General features: G+C 44.1%; 1 protein-coding gene and 1 non-coding gene across 7 annotated transcripts in view; both read left to right on the forward strand.

Moving 5' to 3' along the window:
- Window positions 1-70: 70 nt before the first annotated feature.
- Window positions 71-20,678, forward strand: part of Helq (helicase, POLQ like) — a 41,645-nt gene continuing 21,037 nt past the window's right edge. For 2 of the 6 annotated variants that reach the window (XM_057772272.1, XM_057772273.1), the window contains exons 1-11: window positions 71-312; window positions 1,831-2,539; window positions 5,022-5,200; window positions 5,892-6,092; window positions 6,455-6,527; window positions 9,885-9,982; window positions 12,992-13,090; window positions 14,306-14,451; window positions 17,154-17,393; window positions 20,005-20,146; window positions 20,282-20,386. In XM_057772272.1, the coding sequence (XP_057628255.1) occupies window positions 133-312; window positions 1,831-2,539; window positions 5,022-5,200; window positions 5,892-6,092; window positions 6,455-6,527; window positions 9,885-9,982; window positions 12,992-13,090; window positions 14,306-14,451; window positions 17,154-17,393; window positions 20,005-20,146; window positions 20,282-20,386 (2,172 nt within the window). In that variant the 5' untranslated portion in view covers window positions 71-132. Of the gene's footprint in view, window positions 313-1,830; window positions 2,540-2,598; window positions 2,744-5,021; window positions 5,201-5,891; window positions 6,093-6,454; window positions 6,528-9,884; window positions 9,996-12,991; window positions 13,091-14,305; window positions 14,452-17,153; window positions 17,394-20,004; window positions 20,147-20,281; window positions 20,387-20,678 lie in introns of those variants that run through there. The other 4 variants (XM_057772274.1, XR_009057265.1, XM_057772275.1 and 1 more) reach the window with 4 other exon arrangements.
- Window positions 10,506-10,609, forward strand: LOC130876693 (U6 spliceosomal RNA). Its single transcript, XR_009057341.1, has one exon. It is a non-coding gene; the product is annotated as a U6 spliceosomal RNA (small nuclear RNA).

Below are 20,678 nucleotides of genomic sequence, written 5' to 3' on the forward strand. Positions count from 1 at the left end.
GCTTTCTCTTCCCGCCCTCCGCGGGCCGGATGTCACGTGATATCAGACCGCGCCGCGGGGAGATGGAGAGCATCCGAGCGGTGGCATCAACTTGAGTCTGCACCCCGGGCGGCCCGGTTGCCCGCCCTAGCCATGGAGGACGGCGGTCCCCGCATCCGCCGGCGGGTGTCTGTTCGCAAAAGGAACCGCGGCAGCATAGAGAGCCTCTGCGTCGCCCCCGCCCCGGCCGAGCTCCGGCCCTCCGAGGACCTGGAGGACGAAGGGGCGGCCGGGAGGCGGCGGCGCAAAACCGGGAGCCCGGAGCCCGCCCAGGTACAGCCCCGCTGATTCCCCGCAGAGCCCGGTCCCGTCATCACCGAGGGCTGCAGGACCGACCCGCGTCCCCTGCACCGGGCACCGCTGCGAGGGGAGGGGGCTCTAAACCTCCCAGGTGCACACGGTTGACCGGTTAGATGAGCAGCCTTCCTGTGCGCTTCTCATGTCATCCTTGTTTACACTTGGGGAGACACTGCCTTAAACTTTTAAGTGGATGTGAGACACTCACACACACCCCATCCCTGTCATAGACACACACACACACACACACACACCATCCCTGTCATACAAACACACACACCCCATCCCTGTCATAGACACACACACACACCATCCCTGTCACACACACACCATCCCTGTCATACAAACACACACACCCCATCCCTGTCATAGACACACACACACACAAATACACTATCCCTGTCATAAAAAGTATTCACGGGGCAGTTAACTGCCCTGACAGACAGAAGGCCAGCCTTCAAAATGACTCATTTCTACTTTACCAATAAAACTTTTTATTGGTGACCTCTGACATGCTGGTTACTTTATTAAACCAGCCATATTATCTAGAATTTATAACAGTAACCAGGCCCCAGGACGTTGAAAAGCCAAAGTTCTAACTCTAATAAATAATTATCATCTCCCAGTTTTTATCTTTTCTGTTCAACAAGCCACCCCACATGAGAGTGCATTCTCTTGTCACAATTCCAAGTTCAGAAAAGAATTTGCTTGTAGTGTCTAGTGGTACAACCATGATTTTGTAACAGGCCACCCTCTAGTGTCTGGGTAGGGATTTCCAAAAGTATCTATTGAATTCACAACCTTATAGATGTCTACCATTCTTTCATTTCTCAGTGCTTTAGCACGGGTTTAGGAATTAAAATCCCTGGGACTGGAGAGATGGCTCAGTGTTTAAGAGCACTGGTGCTCTTCCAGAGTACTCGGGTTCAATTCCCAGTACCCACGTGACAGTTCACAACTGTCTATAACTCCAGTTCCTGGGAACCCAACACTTATACAGACATACATGGAGGCAAAGCTTTATAAAATAAAGTAAAAAATTTTTAAGTTCCAAAGACTGGGAGTTGGGCTCCACAGTGCAGCAAGGGGCAGGCCTAAATAATTTAAAAGTATAGTATCACCCCTTGGGCTGAGCTGGGGATATAGCTGAGTTGGTAGAATGCTTACCTAGTGTGCATAAAGCCCTGGGTTTGAGTCCCAGCACCACATAAATCCAGGTATGGCGATACACTCAGGAGGCAGAGGTGGGAGGTTCAAGACTTTGTACCTCTGGTATGTGAGATCCTGTCCTGGCATCCTGATATCCCATAATAATCCAGCAGCAATCTTAGGCAAGTCAGTTCAAGTCTCTGGGTTCGTTTGTTTCTTTTATCTGGTGATAATGTATTCAGAGGATAATTTGCATATAGTTATATATTTGATAATCATTTGCCGGAACACTTTTTATTCTTTATGAAGGATGGAACTCTTTATGTATTTTTGTTTCCCTTTCAGGAGAACGACAGTGAAGAGGACATGTTTAATGACTATGATAGCTTTACAGAAAATTCCTTTTTAGCTCAAGTTGAGGACCTGGAACAGAAATATACACAACTGCCTGAACACAGGGAGCTTGTCACAGACTCGGCTATTAAAGGTCTTTGTTCAGAAAGCATGGAAAACAAACTCCCTGTCTTCGCTGTGAACAGCTCTACTGATCCTGAAACTAACCAACACATAAAGAACCAGAGTGCTGCAGATGGCCCTACTGGGCCTGAACCTGACAGTGATCTTTTGTTTGATGTGCCTTCTTCTCAGATTTTATATTTTGAACGTATACAGAACTCATCAAATGATTTGGGCGATCAATCTGCTAAGGAAAGAGATAGGAACTCACATAAATCGCCGAATGAGGAACCGGCCTTTAGCCATCAAGAGCTACCGCAGCCAAATGATGACCTCTCTGAAGCCAGAGCTTCTTCAGAGACGAGCAGGAGGAAGAGTATTGCAGACCACCTGAAAAGTGCCATGGCTGGGAATGCCACAGCCCAAACACCGGTGTTTTCTAGGAGTAAACACCTCAAAGAGACCCTCCTATCTGAGGAGATCAGTGTTGCTAGGAAGGCAATGGAGTCACCGTCGGATGATCTTGGTCCTTTTTATTCTCTACCCAGCAAAGTGAGAGACCTTTATGCTCAGTTGAAAGGAATCAAAAAACTATATGGTAATGCTTTTTATAAAATGAAAACCGAATTTATAATTCAAATCCTATTATAACATTAATTCAAACCAGCGGAAGCAGGTGATTCCTTGGTTCTGTTTCTCATCTGGAATGGCCAGAATGTCAGTTGTGTTAAGCCTGCTGTCACAGACTTCCTTCCTTCCTCACCATCCTCAAGCCAGGCGTCCTGCTGTGCCTCTTGCCTAGGTAGTCTTCTAGTCTTCGGTCCCCTCCCTTCTGTGCCTTCACTTAAGTTGCAGAGATGAAGGAATCCGAGCCCAGACCTGATTCCAGAGCAGCCTCACGTTCTGCTGTGGCCACGCTGCCATTCGTCCTTCCCACTCTGCTTCTCGCTTTTTTCTTCTCCCCTTCGTTCTTTTATTGTTTCATTGGTATTGGCTGCATCTGAATTCTCTAGCAGAATTTAGTGGTTTGACTGCTCAGGATCTTAAATGGACTGTTTTAATGTCTTATTTTGAGGTGAGGCCTCACTGTGTAGCCCTGGCTGTCTTGGAAGTTTGTTTTGACGAGGCTGACCTGGAATTCACTGCAATCTGCCTGCCCTTGCCTCCCAAATACAGGGATTAAATGTACACCAACACTCTCAGCTTCTCTGCTTTTTGTTTGTTTGTTTGTTTGTTTGTTTGTTTGTTTGTTTGTTTGAGACAAGGTTTCTATGTAACAGCCCTGACTGTCCTGGAACTCGCTTGGTAGACCAGGCTCGAACTCACAGAGATCCGCCTGCCTCTGCCTCCTGAGTGCTGGGATTAAAGGCGTGCACCACCACTACCGGGCCATTAATTCTTAAAATAGTATATTGAAGCCCTTTAAATTAAATTTGGGATGAGTTTTCTTAAACTGTATATTAAGTATGTAAATAGTTTTTAACTTTTTTTCCCATTTGTTTGTTCTATATGCTTGGATGTGTATGTATGTAGATACGTGTGCTCTGGCATGCATCTGGAGGTCAGAGGACAACTGGTGGGATTTGGTTCTCTCCTTTGGCTGTGTGGGTCCTTGGGATCAAACTTAGGCATCAGGCTTGGCAACAACGACTTTCTCACTGGCCCTAGATTTCCATTTTTAAGCTGTGACTTACATATGTGCAAAAACTCATTTAACTTACCCCACCTACCCCACAGTACCTGTGAGACAGCGATGCGGTAGCTCTCCTGCGTGTACAGTTTGCACCCTCCTTCTCTGTGCCGATGGAGAATCCTGGACAAAATGCTGCTAACGGCAACCTGCAGTTTTCTGGTCCATACTGCCACATGGCCTTTCCCACAGACTGCCCCGTGGCAGCTTCTCTCTGTAGTTTCTGGGTTTTACAACTGTGGGATTTTTGTGTGTGTGTGTGTCCTTTCTGTTTGTTTTGCCGATCCTGTAGATTACAGTTGAGCTTCTTTTTATGTGTCTATTACTTTGTTTGCCTCTAGTGATAAAAAGATAGTTCAATAGTAAAGAACGCTCACTGGCTGCTCTTCCAGGGGTCCCAGCACCAGGGTATATATAAGTGCTACACACACACTTGCGCGTGCATGTGTGTGTGTGTGTGTGTGTGTGTGTGTGAGAGAGAGAGAGAGAGAGAGAGAGAGAGAGAGAGAGAGAGAGAGAGAGAGTAGGCCAAACATACACTCACAAAAAGTACTAGTATACATTGTGAAGATTGTTGATGCACGTTATCAAATTACTTATTTCCATTATTATTGTTGTTTTGATCCAGCACCTCCTGGAACGCAGGCTAGCTGTGTGGTTGAGGATAAACTTGAACTTCTGATCTTTCTGTCTCCACTGCTCAGGTGCTAGGATCGCAGGCATGAGCCACCAGACCCCTTTCATGGGGTGCTGGGGGTCAAACCCAGGCCTCCATACATGCTCGGTGCTTGGGGGTGAGCACTCTCCCAACTGAACTGCATCCTCAACCTCCAGGCTAGAACGTAATGTAGTAATGCAATGTCTCACACGTTGGCTTTCACAGTTATTTCCTGCTCAGTTGAGAGTGGAGAGACCCTGGGTGTACCAGTCAGTAACTGAGGCCTTTTATGATTCAGGTAGTCCTATTTAAAATGACATTTGGACCACTCAAAGATCAAGTCAAGAAACACTAATTGCAGGCTTTCCTGGTTTGGACAAGATCTTGTGGATTTTCTTTTTTTCCCCTCTATTTCTGCCTAAGAAGCTCTTGAGTAAGTGAGGGAGGAAAGCCTGCATGCTCTTGTAGAACACAGGTTCTTAGACTGCCCTTATCTGCCCATGTTGGCCCCTGGTCCCCAGGGAGCTGTCTGCTCTGCTGGAATTTGGTGCCTGTATCTGTAGGGTGACAAGGGCTGAACTCAGACCTGCTGGGTTCATTCAGGACTGGCCTTTTACCTTCTGTGAGAATTGTATTTATCCTCATGAAGACCGCCACAATGATTTCGTTGTGAAATTCTTGAGAATATTGAAGGGGACAATAATCTCTGCTATTTTTCTTTGAATTCTACAGACTGGCAGCATACTTGTCTCACATTAAGTTCTGTGCAAAAAAGAAAAAATTTAATATATTCCTTGCCAACAAGTGGTGGAAAAACCCTTGTGGCTGAGATTTTAATGCTACAAGAACTGCTCTGCCGACAGAAAGATGTTTTAATGATTCTTCCATATGTGGCAATTGTCCAAGAAAAGGTGTGTGTGTTTAAACAATTGTTATTTTCTAATATGATGTTTTAAGATCTAAAAACTAGCATAAATGTATTAACTATTACTAATTATTTTTTAGGATGTACAGGAGTAACACAGTACTTAATTACTTTCAACTATTAATTGTATATAGTTTTTTTTGCTAAGTTTGTGGTATGAACTGTATCTTAAATGCCCCATCAATATTTAGCCTGCTTTTTCAAGCAGAAACTAACTCATTACCTTATCAGAATAAATGAGTCAGTCTGAAGGGTGAGACAAGTGAAATTATTTTTGCATTATATACTTTTAAAGTTGTAAATACTAAGGCTGGAAAGATGGTAAAGCCCTGACTACTCTTCCAGGGGTTCTGGGTTTGATTCTGAGCACTCACATGGTGGCTCAGAGTCATCTGTAACTCTAGTATCAAGGAATTCATCACCCTCTTTGGCCTCTGGCATTGCGTGCACACGGAGCACAGATTTACATGTAGACCAAACACCCATACACATAGACTAAATAAAAAGTTGTTATGTGTTTATTTTGTAAAGATCACCGTCTCATTTTGCACCAGTTTCTAGATAGGTGTTTCTAGACTGGGCCCACCAAGGGGACGACTTTACATCAAGGGAGTTCCTCTGAATTTTTTCAACTCCATCTCTGATTTGTGTTTTTGTTTATTTAACTACGATTCTAGATTGCCAGTTTATCAAGTTTTGGTGTAGAACTTGGTTTCTTTGTTGAAGAATATGCTGGAAGCAAAGGAAAATTTCCTCCGACTAAAAGGAGGGAAAAGAGATCGCTGTATATCGCCACTATCGAGAAAGGGCATAGCCTGGTGAACGCCTTGATTGAAACCGGACGGATCAGCTCTCTGGGTCTGGTTGTCGTCGATGAGGTTGGTTGACATATTTATTATACTGACATCCTGCACTCATATCCCAGCTGCGGTTTGGATCTTCTCAGTAATTAATATACAGAGAACACAAGAGGAGACGTGCCTTGCTGGATAGTCTTATATCTGGTCTCAGGCAAATGTATCTTGAACCGTGAGGATGGGTTTACAGAGACATTTTATAATGGTATTTACCAAATCTCAAACGTGTCAGGATGCCGCTCCACATTTGAATAACCTAAAGCGCTAAGCGTGTATTAGTTGTAATATCCAATACGTATTCATCCTGCACAAAGTAGCCATGTTTTCTATGAGCAGTATGTGAACACTGACTGCTTTCCTCCCCGCCCTCTTTAATGTCATAGTTGCACATGATCGGGGAAGGGAGCCGTGGCGCCATCCTGGAGATGACCCTAGCAAAAGTGCTCTACACTAGCAGTAAGTATTGACTTGCTTAATTCTGTCACTCGATTCTATGACCCACAGCAAGGCACTTGAGGCTCATGCCTTAGCTCGTCAGCTTATGCATTTCTGTTGTGAGAGTAGCTGGGTGAGACTTGCAAAGGTGTTGGAAGTGGACCTGTTTTCCAACTGCCTGCTCTGCATTCAGCCACAGCAGCAGCCTCCGCGCTTCTGGCTGTAAAATGGATGGTTGTGAGGGTTCCCTGAGAATGTGCGGAACCTTCACTGTGGCTTCACATAGCCCTGGATAGGATTTGCTGCCACCATTGCCCTCAGCACCATCGCTGCCAGCTTCCCACCTTGTCTGTTTGTTGGTAAGACAGGGTCTTACTGTGTAGCTCTAGCTGGCCTGGAACCTGCTGTGTAGACCAGGTGGCCTCCCAGTCACAGAGAGCCTGCCTTTGCCTTCTGAGTGCTGATACTAGGGTGTGCACCACCACACCTGGCAAGATATAGTTAAGAAGATTTTAAGGAAATATTTTGCAGCATCCAATGGTCTTTAAATATGCATGAAATACCCTAATCATCTCTGTTTATTGATGTGGTGTTGCGTGTTTACCTTGTATCTGGAAAGCTGTAAATGTCATCTCATAAGGTCTTATGGCCGGTGCCAGGGCTTGAGTCCAGTGTGTCTGCTGATCACATACTCAAATACCGAGAAACACCTCTGCCCCCAAGAAGAGGTTTTTAAATTGTGAAAGTGATTGCAATCTTCCTTAAGTTATCGAGCAGCTGCTGCTTTCCTGTGACTTTTCCCAGTGCCTGAGGTCCCGGGGTGAGCAGATACAGTTCCAGACTTGTGTTTCAGTGAAAGTGACAGGACCGAACTTGGGCAGTCATAAAGGCCAGAGCTTTGGCTAACCAGCAGTCCTGGCCAGTGGTGTAGTCCTGCCTGTCCCTGGCTTACCATTGTCTCAGCTTCAGTCTTTCCTGCAGGGTGGCCTGACAGCTGTCAGAAATGTGGAATCTTTCTAGGAGACAGGCTCCTGTCCCGGGTCCCAGGGCCCCGGCCTTTCCTTTACGTCAGCATGAGAACCCTAGGGACGTTACCTTTCCTCAAATCCGTCATGTCATTAGTGTGACGAGAAAGGAGGAGCGTGAGAGTCCCCTTAGAATATCTTCACCCTGCCAGGAGGGTTATGCTGCTAGCTGTCATCTTTCCTCCAGGGTTCGAGGACTTGCCATGTGCTCATAACTCAGTCTGTATTTCCAGGTTACACTTCCTTTCCAAGTAGAATCTGCTACGTGAATGTTTATGAGCAGCTGAGCTCACCTGAAGTTTATTTCCTTAAACCCTTTCTTCAGTTTGAACTTGCCATCACCATTCCCTGGCAGATAGCTAAACCAGCATCTTACTGGCTGGGTTGCCTGGAGTGTCCTAAAACTTCCAGGGTCAAGGGGTCCCACTGTCGCAGTACCCCAAGCTCTGGGACACTGACCTTCACTTGTGATATCTGTCAGCACCCAGTTCCTCTCTGTACCCTGCGGATCTGTTTGAAGCTCTCTCCTTGCTCCCCTTCACTGACTCTTTAGTGGGATAGCTCATCCTTTCTGCCACCGCCACAGAAAGCACCAGGTTCTAGCTGACTCTGTGTATCTTGATTTTCCATCTCTTCCCCCTCTCAGCCTGACTTACCTAGTATAGATGAAAAGATCTTTGCGAATATAAACCCAATTACAATTTTACCTTTCACCTCCTTTATTAACCTTCATGTTTTCTGCTTACACCCCATTATTTCTAGCACACCTTTCTTTCTTTCTTTCTTTCTTTCTTTCTTTCTTTCTTTCTCTCACTCTCTGTCTTTCTTTCTTTCTTTCTTTTCTCTCCTCTCTCCCTCCCTCCCTCCCTCCCTCCCTCCCTTCCTTCCTTCCTCTTTTTTTTTTTTGTTAGTTTTTTTGAGACAGGGTTTCTCTGTGTAGCCTTGGCTGTCCTGGAAGTTACTATAGGACTTCCAGTGTAAACTACTGTGCAAAGTTAGTCTCAAACTTTTGTGCCATATGAAAAGTCTCTGATGTTGTCAACATAAAAAAAAAAATCTAAAAACCAAGCCTGGTGGTTTTGACCATAATCCCAGCCCCTGAGAGATAGAAATAGGATGACCAAGTGGTCAGGGCCAGCCTGAGCTACAGGAGACCATCTCTAAAAAAATAAAACCACAAGAAAACAAATTAGAGTGGCAGGAAGCTCATAAAGCTAAATGACTTTCTAGACTTGGCTATCGATCTAAAAACTAAAGCTAAGCCTTCTTAGCATGCTTCTTCATTGATTCTGCTTTATATCATGAAATGATCATCCAGGGTACTGTTCAAAGAGGACAAGATAGGCTACAAGCTGAATAAGCAAGCAGGGGAATGATCAAGAAAGGCTGTGCTATGCTGGGCGGTGGTGGCATGTACCTTTAATCCCAGTACTTGGTAGGAAGAGCCAGGCGCTGTGAGTTCAAGGTTACCCTGGTCTACATTCACGCTGCCTGAAAGGTCTCGTTCCTTGAGCCTCAGATTATTTACTGTGACAAAATACAGTTTGGCAGTCCGAAGATCAGAAACCCAAAATGGGCTAAAACTTTTTGACTGCTGTTATAACACCACAAGTGGAAGTTTTTATTGCCCTGATTTGATGGGGCACAGTCAAAATGCAGGTGCACTAAAAGCGTGAAAAGTCGCCTTGGGTGTGAGGTGTATATGAAGCAAATAAACCGTGCAGTTGGACCTAGGTCACGTCAAGATTCTTCCTTATATATATGCAAATATTCCAGAATCTGACAAAATCCCAAATCTGAAACATTTGGTCCAAATGTTTTGGTTAAAGGACACTCAAGTTGTACCTTTGGTGTGGGAAGTCCTCTATATGTGTTGTTTTTATTGGTTAATGAATAAAGAAGCTGCTTTTGGCCAATGGCTTAACAGAAATATCCAGGCTGGAAGATAGATAGATAGATAGATAGATAGATAGATAGATAGATAGATAGATAGATAGATAGATAGATAGAGAAGGCAGAGTCAGGAGACGCCATAGAGCTGCTAGCTGGAACCTTGCTGGTAGGCCACGAGTCTCATGGTAAAATATAAAATAATGGAAATGGGTTAATTCTAGATGTAAGAGCTAGCTAGCAGTACGCTTAAGTGATTGGCCAAGCAGGTATTTAATTAATACAGATTTCTATATGATTGTTTTGGGTCTTAGCTTGCCAGGAATGAGCAAGCGGCCTCTAACAACATACCCTCATCTCCCTGCTCCCTGTTTCCAGACACTCAGGCCGAATGGCAGTGAAGTGGGCTAAAATTACTTTAGGACATAAATGACACATTACTCTTAATATTTTGATTTTTTAGAAACAACTCAGATTATTGGAATGAGTGCAACGTTAAACAATGTCCAAGACCTGCAGGAGTTCCTTAAAGCCGAGTATTACACCAGTCAGTTCAGACCAGTATGTACCCAAGGTTTGCACGGTATTGGTTAATCTGTACTCCCCTTAGAAATAAGGGTGGCAGGCTGGGGTGGGGGTGGGATGGTGACACACACCTTTAATGCCAGCACTCAGGAGGCAGAAGCAGTCAGATCTCTGTGAGCTAGGTCTTCATAGAGAAACCCTGTCTCAAACAAACAAACAAACAAACAAACCAAAAAACAAAACAGAAACAAAAGAAAAGAAAAAGGAATAAAGTGAACATAGTGGGCTTTAAGGTGCACAATCCCACTCGCCAGAGCTGTGTGCTAATAGTTTACTTACAGAGAATGTCAGCTGTGCTGTTAGGGATCTTGGCTTGAGTCACTAATGCAGTTAGAGCACCTGGAACAGTGACTGGACAGCGGGCCCTCCATGAACATTTATTGAATGAGTTTTCCCAGAACTCATTTTATGTTTCACATCTTAGTATCTGAAGTCATCTTTGGTAAGGTTTCATGAGATATGTTTGTACCTACTGTCAACATTAAGAAATTTACCTTACTTGCCCCTTCAGCAGCACATGTATTAAAATCAGAAGAGTACAGGTGATTAGCATGGCCTCCATGCAAGGATGACACGAAAATTGGGTAAATGTTCCACAATTTTAGTCTCACAAGGCCCCACCCCTAATGAAGAACCGCTGCCAGTAATGGCTGCTGAAAGGGAGAATCAGGGTTGGAGAGATGACCTAGCAGTTAAGAGCACTGGATACTCTTCCGAGGACCTGGATTCAATTCCCAGCACCCATTTGACAGCTCATGAAGTTCTTTAACTCCAGTTCCGTGGAACCCAGTGCCACCTTCTGGCCTCCAAAGACACTGCACATGTGTGGGGTACAGACAACATGCAGACAAAACACCCCCACACATAAATAAAATAAAATGAGAGGGAGGGTCAGTCTTCTCAGGGATGAGCACCCCATAGGACCCACTCCAAGTGCTCAGCCCTAAATACTTATGCACATCAGTAACACTGAATGAACTCAGTAGGCTTTGTGTGTGAACAACAATAATTGAAAAAAAGAAAATTCATAGTTTGAGAAAAACAGAGAGAGAAGGGTGGCGGTGATGTGAATGGAGTTACCTTTGTATGGATTCCAAATTTTTTCTAATTTTTTTTTTTTTTAATTTAAAGAAAGAAATTACCTTAGTCAGATTTGATGGCACAGACTCAGGAGGCTGAGGCAGGAGCATCTTGAGTTTTAGAGGAGCCAGAGCTTCGTACTGAGCTCAGAGCTGACCTGGCCAAGAACCCGTAAAGGAAAAAAGCTCTGAAAATATTTCCAAATGCCTAACCTTTAGGCACTTTTTAAAGTAAGTTAAGAATTGAAATATTAGCCGGGCGGTGGTGGCGCACGCCTTTAATCCCAGCACTTGGGAGGCAGAGGCAGGCGGATCTCTGTGAGTTCGAGACCAGCCTGGTCTACAAGAGCTAGTTCCAGGACAGGCTCCAAAACCACAGAGAAACCCTGTCTCGAAAAAAAAAAAAAAAAAAAGAATTGAAATATTTTAATTAAAACATTTTTTTATTTCTTGGTTTTGAAACAATATATATCCCAGATTGACCTTGACCTAGTTATCTAGCAAAGGATGACCTTGAACTCTTGATCCTCCTTCCTCCACCTCCCAAGTACTGTATTACAGACAATGCTGCCCTGCGTGACTTACCTAGATTTAAATTTAATCCTAATATCAACATTCCCAAAATGCTTGACTAAAGTAAGAAGTCTGATTCGTAATTACTTGAAGATAGTGTGTAACGTCCACACGCTGTCTTTGCAGTATTCATGTGGATGTCTTGTGTCTAGGTTTTTAGAAAGAAATTGTTGAGGGTCACTGAATATTATTTTGAAATTTGTTGTTTTTATATTTGTACCAACTATAGAAATTTCTGGAAAATATTTTCTGACTTTAGATGTCAAATTTAAACCCACTTAAAAAAAAAAAAGTTAAGAATGAAGTCTTAAGAACCGGTAAACCGAGGCAGGGGAGATAGCTTGGTGATAAAGTGTTTGCCTTGCCAGCATAGGGACCCCAGAACCCACAGAAAAGCCGGGCGCGCTCACATGTCTTGTAATCCAGGAGTGTCACTGGGGTTCCGTGGCCGGCCAGCTGGCCGGCCTGGCCTACTTGGTAAGCTTCAGGGCAGGGAGAGACCCTGTCTTTAATAAGATGGGCAGTGCCTGAGAAGCAGCACTGAGCTCTGCCTCTCTTCTCATGCAGGCGCCCACGTGTGTGAGCACTTACTTGAACATACATATGCATGTGCACCTGTGTACTGGCACACATGCGCATGCACACGTGTGTACACACACACTCACAACACATCTTCCCACCGAAAGAAAGACAGTGTTTGCAGACTGTTTCTGTCCTCAGTCCTTCAGCGGCCTTCCAGATTGGAACTGACGGCTCACACGGAAAGTCGTAGATCTTAAGAAACAACAGAAAAAGAGAAGATACCAGCACTATGACTTCTTCCTATTTTTGTTTTTAAATATTTACTTAATTTTTATTTCTGTGTATATGTCTGAGTAAATGTCTGCCATGTGTTTGTGGGTGCCTGCAGAGACCAGAAAAGGCCTCAGACCCCTGGAGTTACAGTAAGTTATGCTGTTGTGGGTGCCGAGAACTAAACTTGGGTCCTTGCGGAAAGCAGCAAGCAAGACCCCTGAGCTGTCTCTCCAGCCCCTCATTCCTACTTCTTGCAGCAAATACAGAGGATCTGGTTTTCTTTGGATAGTTACTTTTATCTATACACTACTAAGTAGTATACGCTATTGAATTCAAAAGTAATTTTTCAGGGATCTTAATTCCTGTTTTTATGTAAAGGAAAACAGGCAAAGGGAAAGGAGAAAGAACATCTAAGTTGAAGCATGTCTTCGCTATCCTCATAAAGCTGTGGCCTTTGTGTAGTGTCCTTTGTTAAAATATTTCATTAAATTCCAAACTACAAATTTTATATTAATTGTGTATTTCCTTTTAATTCAAGGTTGAGCTGAAAGAATACCTAAAAGTGAATGACACAATCTATGAGGTGGACAGCGGAGCTGAGAACGGCATGACCTTCTCACGCCTCCTTAACTACAAGGTGTGTTGGTTTGGAACCCTTCAGTCCAGGCGCCCCTCCTTTGTGCCTCGGTTCACGAGAGTCTAGCTGGTTTGTTGGGGGCAGGGGTGTCTGGTACTTGATTTGTCATGGATAACAGCTACTGATTGAATGCAGCCTGTTTCCTCTTTGTGTGCAGTGCTGGGGATTACGCCAGGGCCTCTCCTGTTGTGCCTTGCTCTCCCACTGAGCTCACCTAGTCCGGTTTTAGTTAGATCATACTGGGCTTCTCTCTTTGGCATGTGTTTGTGAAGTTGGGTATTTTATAGTTGCTGTACACGATACTGTGTGAAAACTCTAGAACAGGACTGTGTGCAATCCTACACCACTTTGAAAGACAATACCTGTGCACACATCCTGTTAGTGAGCTCTTGTGTTAGTTAAGAACTAGAATACTTTTGATTCAAATGACTGCTGAATTTTTGAGGAAGTACATACTTCTTAGATTGTTTGCATCTGACTAATGAACCAGTAAGATATTTCTTGGCTCCTGAACCATGAAAATTTGGAGGCATATCTGGTAGATAAATTATCTATCCAGCAACAACAAAAGAATAATTTATAGTCTAACTAACACAGTGGTGTATAGAAGCATCATGTTTGCATGCTAAGGGCTCACAACTGGCATGAGGAGTATTTCAAAGGGTCGTGTTTTATCACAGCTTTAGAATTTTGTGAGATATATTTCTAAACCCTTATCTTGGTCTTCAGTAAAGTCAAAGGGTCTAAGGAGATTTTAAATGACCAACCTTTTATTTCTTGTCCTTTGTGTCCCTGCATGATGTTACAAATTATCATAATTCACTGCAATATTTTCACTTCTGAAAGTGCTGTGGAATCCAATTCATAATGGCAAAAGAAGTCCCTTGTGCAGCTCTGTGACAGTTGGTGGCATCAGCCTTCATTTCCCTCTGGGCATTTTGTTCTGCTTGGGTGGAGGTGGGCACATAACAGAATTATTAATAACATGAACTGTTTTCACTTCCTTCATTCTTAATTGTTTAACCCTCTTTTTAGGCTAAATGTGCCCCCCAAACCAAGTCCCTAACTAATTACCTAAGAAGAAAATTGAACACTTGATGTTTTATAGAGCTTTCATTTCTTGTTTTAATAATGAGACATAGAGACATTTAAAAGTCACACAGGAAAACGGATGTGCTTTTGTGACTGCGATCTGCGTGGTTCCCTGTTTTGCAGTATTCTGATGCCCTGAAAAAGATGGATCCCGATCACTTGGTGGCATTGGTGACAGAAGTTATCCCCAACTACTCCTGCCTGGTTTTCTGCCCGAGCAAGAAGAACTGTGAGAATGTAGCAGAAATGCTGTGCAAATTTCTAAGCAAGTACGTTAATTTAAACAAAAATCTCTTCTATGTTTGTCATAAATCACAGACTAAACAATACACTGTTTGTGCTGATCATGATTCTCTTCACAGAGCATGTATTGTTTTATTAGATTCTGAAGGAATTGACCTTAAAGAAAATTCGACTGAAATTCACATTAAAGTAAAATATTCTACAGTTACAGAAGAGTGATGACCCCGCCGGGTTGCAGTGCAGCAAGGGCAGGATAATCACCGCCATTGCTCCGAGGCTGGGTTGCAGGCGGGCTGCATGCAGCACAGGCAGGCTAACCACTGCCATTGTTCTAATGCTGGGTCGCAGGCGGGCTGCATGCAGCAAGGGTAGGATAATCACCACCATTACTCTGAGGCCGGGTCATGTCTACATCTGCACCTTCTCTTTAATAACCACTGTCCTTGTTTTCTTAACTTGTGTGGGCACTAGAAATAATTTCCTATGAATTTTAGAAATGTATTAGTTTGGCAATTTGAGCTCTTTTAATATGAGCTCTGCTGTATCCACAGAGAAAGTGTAAGGCAGCTGTAAGTGCTGATAGTTCTGTTTCCTGCACATGTTTGCTCTGTAGTTTCTATACCTGTTTGGCCCTGGCCTGAGGCTATGTCATAGACTACTAACATGAACTTTTCATCTGCTCATTCTCTATGGTCTCTCTCAATCCGACTGGCATGGACTGTCTAAATTAGGGGGTTAACATTACTGGGTAGTACAGTCAAGAAGTTGAATTTCAGTGATTGATAGTCTGCCTCTGCAGTGATGGTTTTGATTATTTAAAGGGAAAAAGGTCAGGCATGATAGCTCATGCCTTTAATCCCAGTGCTCAGAAGGCAGAGGGGGAGGACCTGTGTGAGTCTGAGTCCATCTTAGTCTACATAGTGAGTTCCAGGACAGCCAGGGCTGCATAATGACAGACAGACAAATATGTAACAAACAAACAAGCTCAGGGCATTGGGCTGGAGAGATGATGTCTGGTTAAGAGCACTTCCTGTTCTCCCAGAGGACCCAAGTTCTATTCCAACACTCATCTCAGGAGACTCACAGCTGCCTGTAACTCCAGCTCCCAGAGGATTCAGCACCTATGTCCCCCATGCCCACCTGCACTCATGCACAGGCGTACACACACAAGCACACAAACCCTAAAAAAAATTTGTTGTTGAAGTTTCTGAAGTATTAGTGTTTAGACATTGTCTTGTCATATGGTATGTTTCCATTTTCAGAGTAAAAATTCATGTTTTAAGATAAACCATCTCGGTGCTGGGGCTGGAGAGATAGATCAGCGGTTAAGAGCATTGCCGGTTCTTCCAAAGGTCCTGAGTTCAATTCCCAGCGACCACATGGTGGCTCACAACCATCTGTAATAAGGTCTGGTGCCCTCTTCTGGCCTGCAGGCATACACGCAGATAGAATATTGTATACATAACAAATAAATAAATATTAAAAAAAAAATAAACCATCTCCCATAAAGACATAAATTGTAGAGGAAATAATTCTAGTGTCGAGAGCGGGGGGGGGTCTCCCAGTATCCGTTCCATGGGTTCATAGGAAGTGTAGGACCAAAATCCAGGGAGTCCCCAAAGCTTCTGAACTTGTCTCTAAGGTGTTATGTTTGGATAGATAGTTGACTTTCCCTTAGTTTCAATCAGGTTTCCATTGGGTTCTGTGATACGAAGAAAGACTTGGAGAGCAGTCCTAATGGTTAGCAAAGTAAGAATTAAAAGAACCTTATGGCTCACAGAACCCAAGTTTGGATTCCTAGCACCCTTGTGAGCGCCGGGCATGGTGGCACACACCTGCAATCCAATACGGAGAGACATAGGGGCCTCCCTGGAGCACACACACAGGAGACTCCCTGGAGCACACACAGGAGACTCCCTGGAGCACACACAAGAGGCTCCCTGGAGCACACACAGGTTCCCTGGAGCACACATAGGAGACTCCCTGGAGCACACACAGGAGACTCCCTGGAGCACACATAGGAGACTCCCTGGAGCACACACAGGAGACTCCCTGGAGCACACACAGGAGACTCCCTGGAGCACACACAGGAGACTCCCTGGAGCACACACAGGAGACTCCCTGGAGCACACACACAGGTTCCCTGAGCTCACACACAGGTTCCTGAGCTCACACAGGAGACTTCCTTGAGCCCACTGGCTAGTCTTGCTGGATGGAGTCCAGGTTCAGTCAGAGATTCTGTCTAAAAACCAAGGTGAAAAGGGTGAGAAGAACACGGACATCAACTCGGGCCTCCTTGTGGAGACAGTATCTACACCCTGTCCACAGGAAAGACATTTTCTGTCCTATACTGATAAAAGGAGTTCATAGCTAGAAGGGATGTTAGCATGGTGTATTAGAAGAAAGTGGTAAGCACTTCCTAACTGTAATTCAAGGACTCACAGTTCCTCCTTTTAAAGATTTATTTCTTTTATGATTATGGGTGCTTTGCATAAACACATGTACACACACACACACACACACACACATGCACTGTGCACATACCTCATTCCTTCAGAGGTCACAAAAAGGTGTCAGATCCCCTGGAACTAGAGTTGCAGGTGATTGTGAGCTGCTGTGTGAGTGCTGGGAACTGAACCTGGGTCTTCTGGAGAAGCAGTCAGTGCTCTTAACTACTGAGCCCTCTCTCTAGTCCCAGGCTCTTATATCTAACGGATTCTTTTTCTAGGGACTTTCTAAACCACAGAGAGAAAGAAAAGTCCGAAGTGATTAAAAACTTGAGGGACATGGGCAACGGTAAAGTGTGCCCTGTCTTGAAGCGCACCGTCCCTTTCGGAGTGGCCTATCACCACAGTGGTCTAACGAGTGACGAACGGAAGCTTCTGGAAGAGGCCTACTCCACAGGCGTGCTCTGCCTTCTCACCTGCACATCCACCCTGGCAGCGGGGGTCAATCTGCCAGCTCGCAGGTAGGGTGTCACTGACAGTGGGGGATTCACCGAACGCATTCCTCCGCTTGGTTTGTTTCCTTCAACATTTTAATGAAAAAGTGGATGTCCTGGTATTAAATCCCTCCCTCTTGTGCCCTCTCTCTTTCTTGTGTTTTCTGTTTGTGTCTTGATCTTGTGAGGTAGGGTCTCTGTAGCCCAGGCCTCTAACTGGAGGGAATTCTTCCACCCTCAGCTTCCTTCCTAGTGCTGGAATTAAAGGCATGACTTAGCCAGTTTAGTGGTTAGAACCCTGCCTGACTGAATGAGGCCCTGTGTCCAGTCTGCAGGGGAGGGGCTGAATTCAACAGCTTTGTTGTTGTTTTGTTTGTTTTGGTTTTTTTTTTTTTTTTTTTTTGAGACAGGCTTTATCTGTCCTGGAACTCAGAGATTCTCCTCCTCTGCCTCCTGAGTTCTGGGATTAAAGTCAAATGCCACCACTGCCCAGCCTAAATGCAATAGGTTTTTAAGGTCAGAGCATCAGTTACTACTTCATATATTACCAAACTTGTAAAACTATATAACTGACTTCTTTGTAATTCATGACTGTTGGTTTTCTAGCAAATAATTTATTTTCACAAGATTTTCTTGAATGTTAAGAAGCATGCTTTTCTGCTGGTGTACTGAAGGCAGGCTCAGTGTCATAGCCATTGATTGTTCTGTCACCCACTATGTTCATAGTTATCTGTTTATTCGTTTAGAGACAGACCTGGCTGAGCACACAGAAATCCTCCTGCCCTTGCTTTCAAGTGCTAAGGTTAACGCCTGAGGTACCATGCAGCATGGAGCCAGCTTCTTGTTTCTGTATGGTTTTCTGGTTTTCTCCTTCCCAAAGCTGTTATTTCTATTGTGGGGTAGAGGAGCGTGTATGTCTCCTCATGACTGCGGAGGTCAGAGGACAGCCTTGACGAGTTAGGAGTCAGTTCTCTCCTTCAGCCATGTGGGTCAGGACCTGGGGATAGGACTCAGGTTGTCAGCCTTAGAGGCAAGGACCCTTATCCAGGGACCAGCCCCTCTAGAGGCGAGGACCCTTGTCCAGGGACCAGCCCCTCCAACAGCTTCTAGGCTTTCCCTTTCGCCTAATCCTCATGGCGTGTGATTACCCTAATCATAGTCACTACATCATTTCCTCCTAGTCCCACATCACTATCCTCCTCTTCCCCACACCTAACTGCTAAACATGCATTTATTTATTCAACCCTCACAATTTATGACTGACATTTTATGGAATTAAAAATCTATAAAATAATTAACTAGTTTTTTGTCACATCAGATAAATGAGTTTCAAAGCCAAGGTTGGAACCCAAGCAGCCTGATTGTGTGACCCCAACAGTGCCTGCTTCCCTGTCTCTTAGGGAGGGCTTGGCACCTGCTGAGCGGCTCCATCTTGAGTGTTGTGGTCCTCTCCGTCTTAGAACTGTTGGTAGTCGCGTCTGCATTTCCCCCTTTCATCTTTATTGTCTTCTCTTGTGACTCGGGCTTGACACATGCCTCAAGCTATTGGCTCTCATCTGCATACTTCTCCTGTTCTACCTTCTGTGTAAAATCCAGATTTCTTGGTGGGCTGGGAGGGAGGTCAGTGGCAGAGTGCTTGCCTAACACCAAGAAAACCCTGGGTTCAAACCCCAGTACCACCCAAAACCCAGATTTTTTTCAAGACACAGAAGTAGGAGGTAAGCCCTCCTGGGAGGGGATAGGAGGGTGTGGAAGTGGATGATGTAGAATGGCAATACATTGTATACATGCATGGAATTTTCAGAAGATACAAAGTTAGTTTTTACTGTTCTTTTAATTATGTTCGTCTGTTATCTCTTTAGATTTTATGTGAGTTTCCAAGTATTTTCTTGTATTGTATGTCTTTGTAGCAGTCTGCTTTAATCCAGCGGCCTGAGTCCCTCTGGGATTTTCCGTGGACATTTAGTCACGGATTCCGGGTGTTCTCCTTACCTCTTTTATGTTTGTTTTCTTTAAGTGTTCATCAATCCTAACAGTCTGTTGAGACTTATAAATAAAGGTTGATGATTTATAAGCAATGACAGATTCTTCAATTCCCTTTGAAGAAGAAAGCTGACTACAGACTTGTTTATACCTAGGCAGGATTGGAACTGCTGTTTTTGTAGACTGAATCCAGTTGAAATCTGCAGTGCCTTATAGTTAAAGATATTATCAATTCATAGATTGGTAGCGTGCGGCACCGGTCTGTGCCAAATCCTTCAATTCTAGGTATAAAATCCAGAAACTATGGTGAGCACTGCTGTAGACTGCTGTAGACTGCTGTAGACTGCTGTAGACCTCACAACTCCAGAGACTTGAGTGCAAGTGATGGCTGTGGTTTGTACTAACCTGTGGCTTCAGATAAGCCACTCACTGAACTTCAACTGATTCTTTCATTAGAAAAGAAAATAGGATGTTGTTAAATATTTAGTAAGCAGAAGATATACTCGAGAACCTAGGACATCAAAGATCTACTTAGATGCAGTTTTGTCTAAAGCTGACATGTCATTACATTTAGTTACAGATAGATAAAAAGGAATTGTGTTGAAAAGTGGTGTCTTTGACATAGAGGATTCCTTTAATTTTGTGCCATCCATAGAGTCATCCTAAGAGCCCCCTACGTGGCGAGAGAATTCTTAAGGAGGAATCAGTATAAGCAGATGATTGGCAGGGCTGGCCGCGCTGGGATCGACACAGTTGGCGAGAGTATTCTTCTATTGCAAGAAAAAGACAAGCAGCAGGTAACGTCCCACCTGACCAACTTCTGCTGTTGCCCCGTCTTTCTTCCTTTTCTTTCTTGGTCATTGGCTTACCCTTACATGAAACCATCTGTTAAAAACTAACAGCACAATCATACGCCTGCTTTACCTTTGTAGGTCCTGGAACTGATAAACGGACCCCTGGAAAACTGCTACAGTCATCTTGTTGAGGAGCTCACCAGGGGAATCCAGACTTTGTTTCTGTCTTTAATTAGTTTGAAGGTATTTTTAAAGGTCTTCTTAAATATGACAGCTATTACCTGAGATAACAGAAGTTTTTCAAAGTTCAGGCAAATTATAAAATATAAAAAAATGTTAGCTTCTAATGTAATGTGAACAAGAACAAACTGTGACATAAAAAAAAAAATCTAGCCAGGTGGTGGTGGCACACACCTTTAATCTCAGCACTTGGGAGGCAGAGGCAGGCAGATCTCTGTGAGTTCGAGACCAGCCTGGTCTACAAGAGCTAGTTCCAGGATAGCTAGGACTGTTACACAGGGAAACTCTGTCTCGA

The sequence above is a fragment of the Chionomys nivalis genome, chromosome 6 (genome assembly GCF_950005125.1).
Source record: "Chionomys nivalis chromosome 6, mChiNiv1.1, whole genome shotgun sequence".
Classification (NCBI taxonomy): domain Eukaryota; kingdom Metazoa; phylum Chordata; class Mammalia; order Rodentia; family Cricetidae; genus Chionomys; species Chionomys nivalis.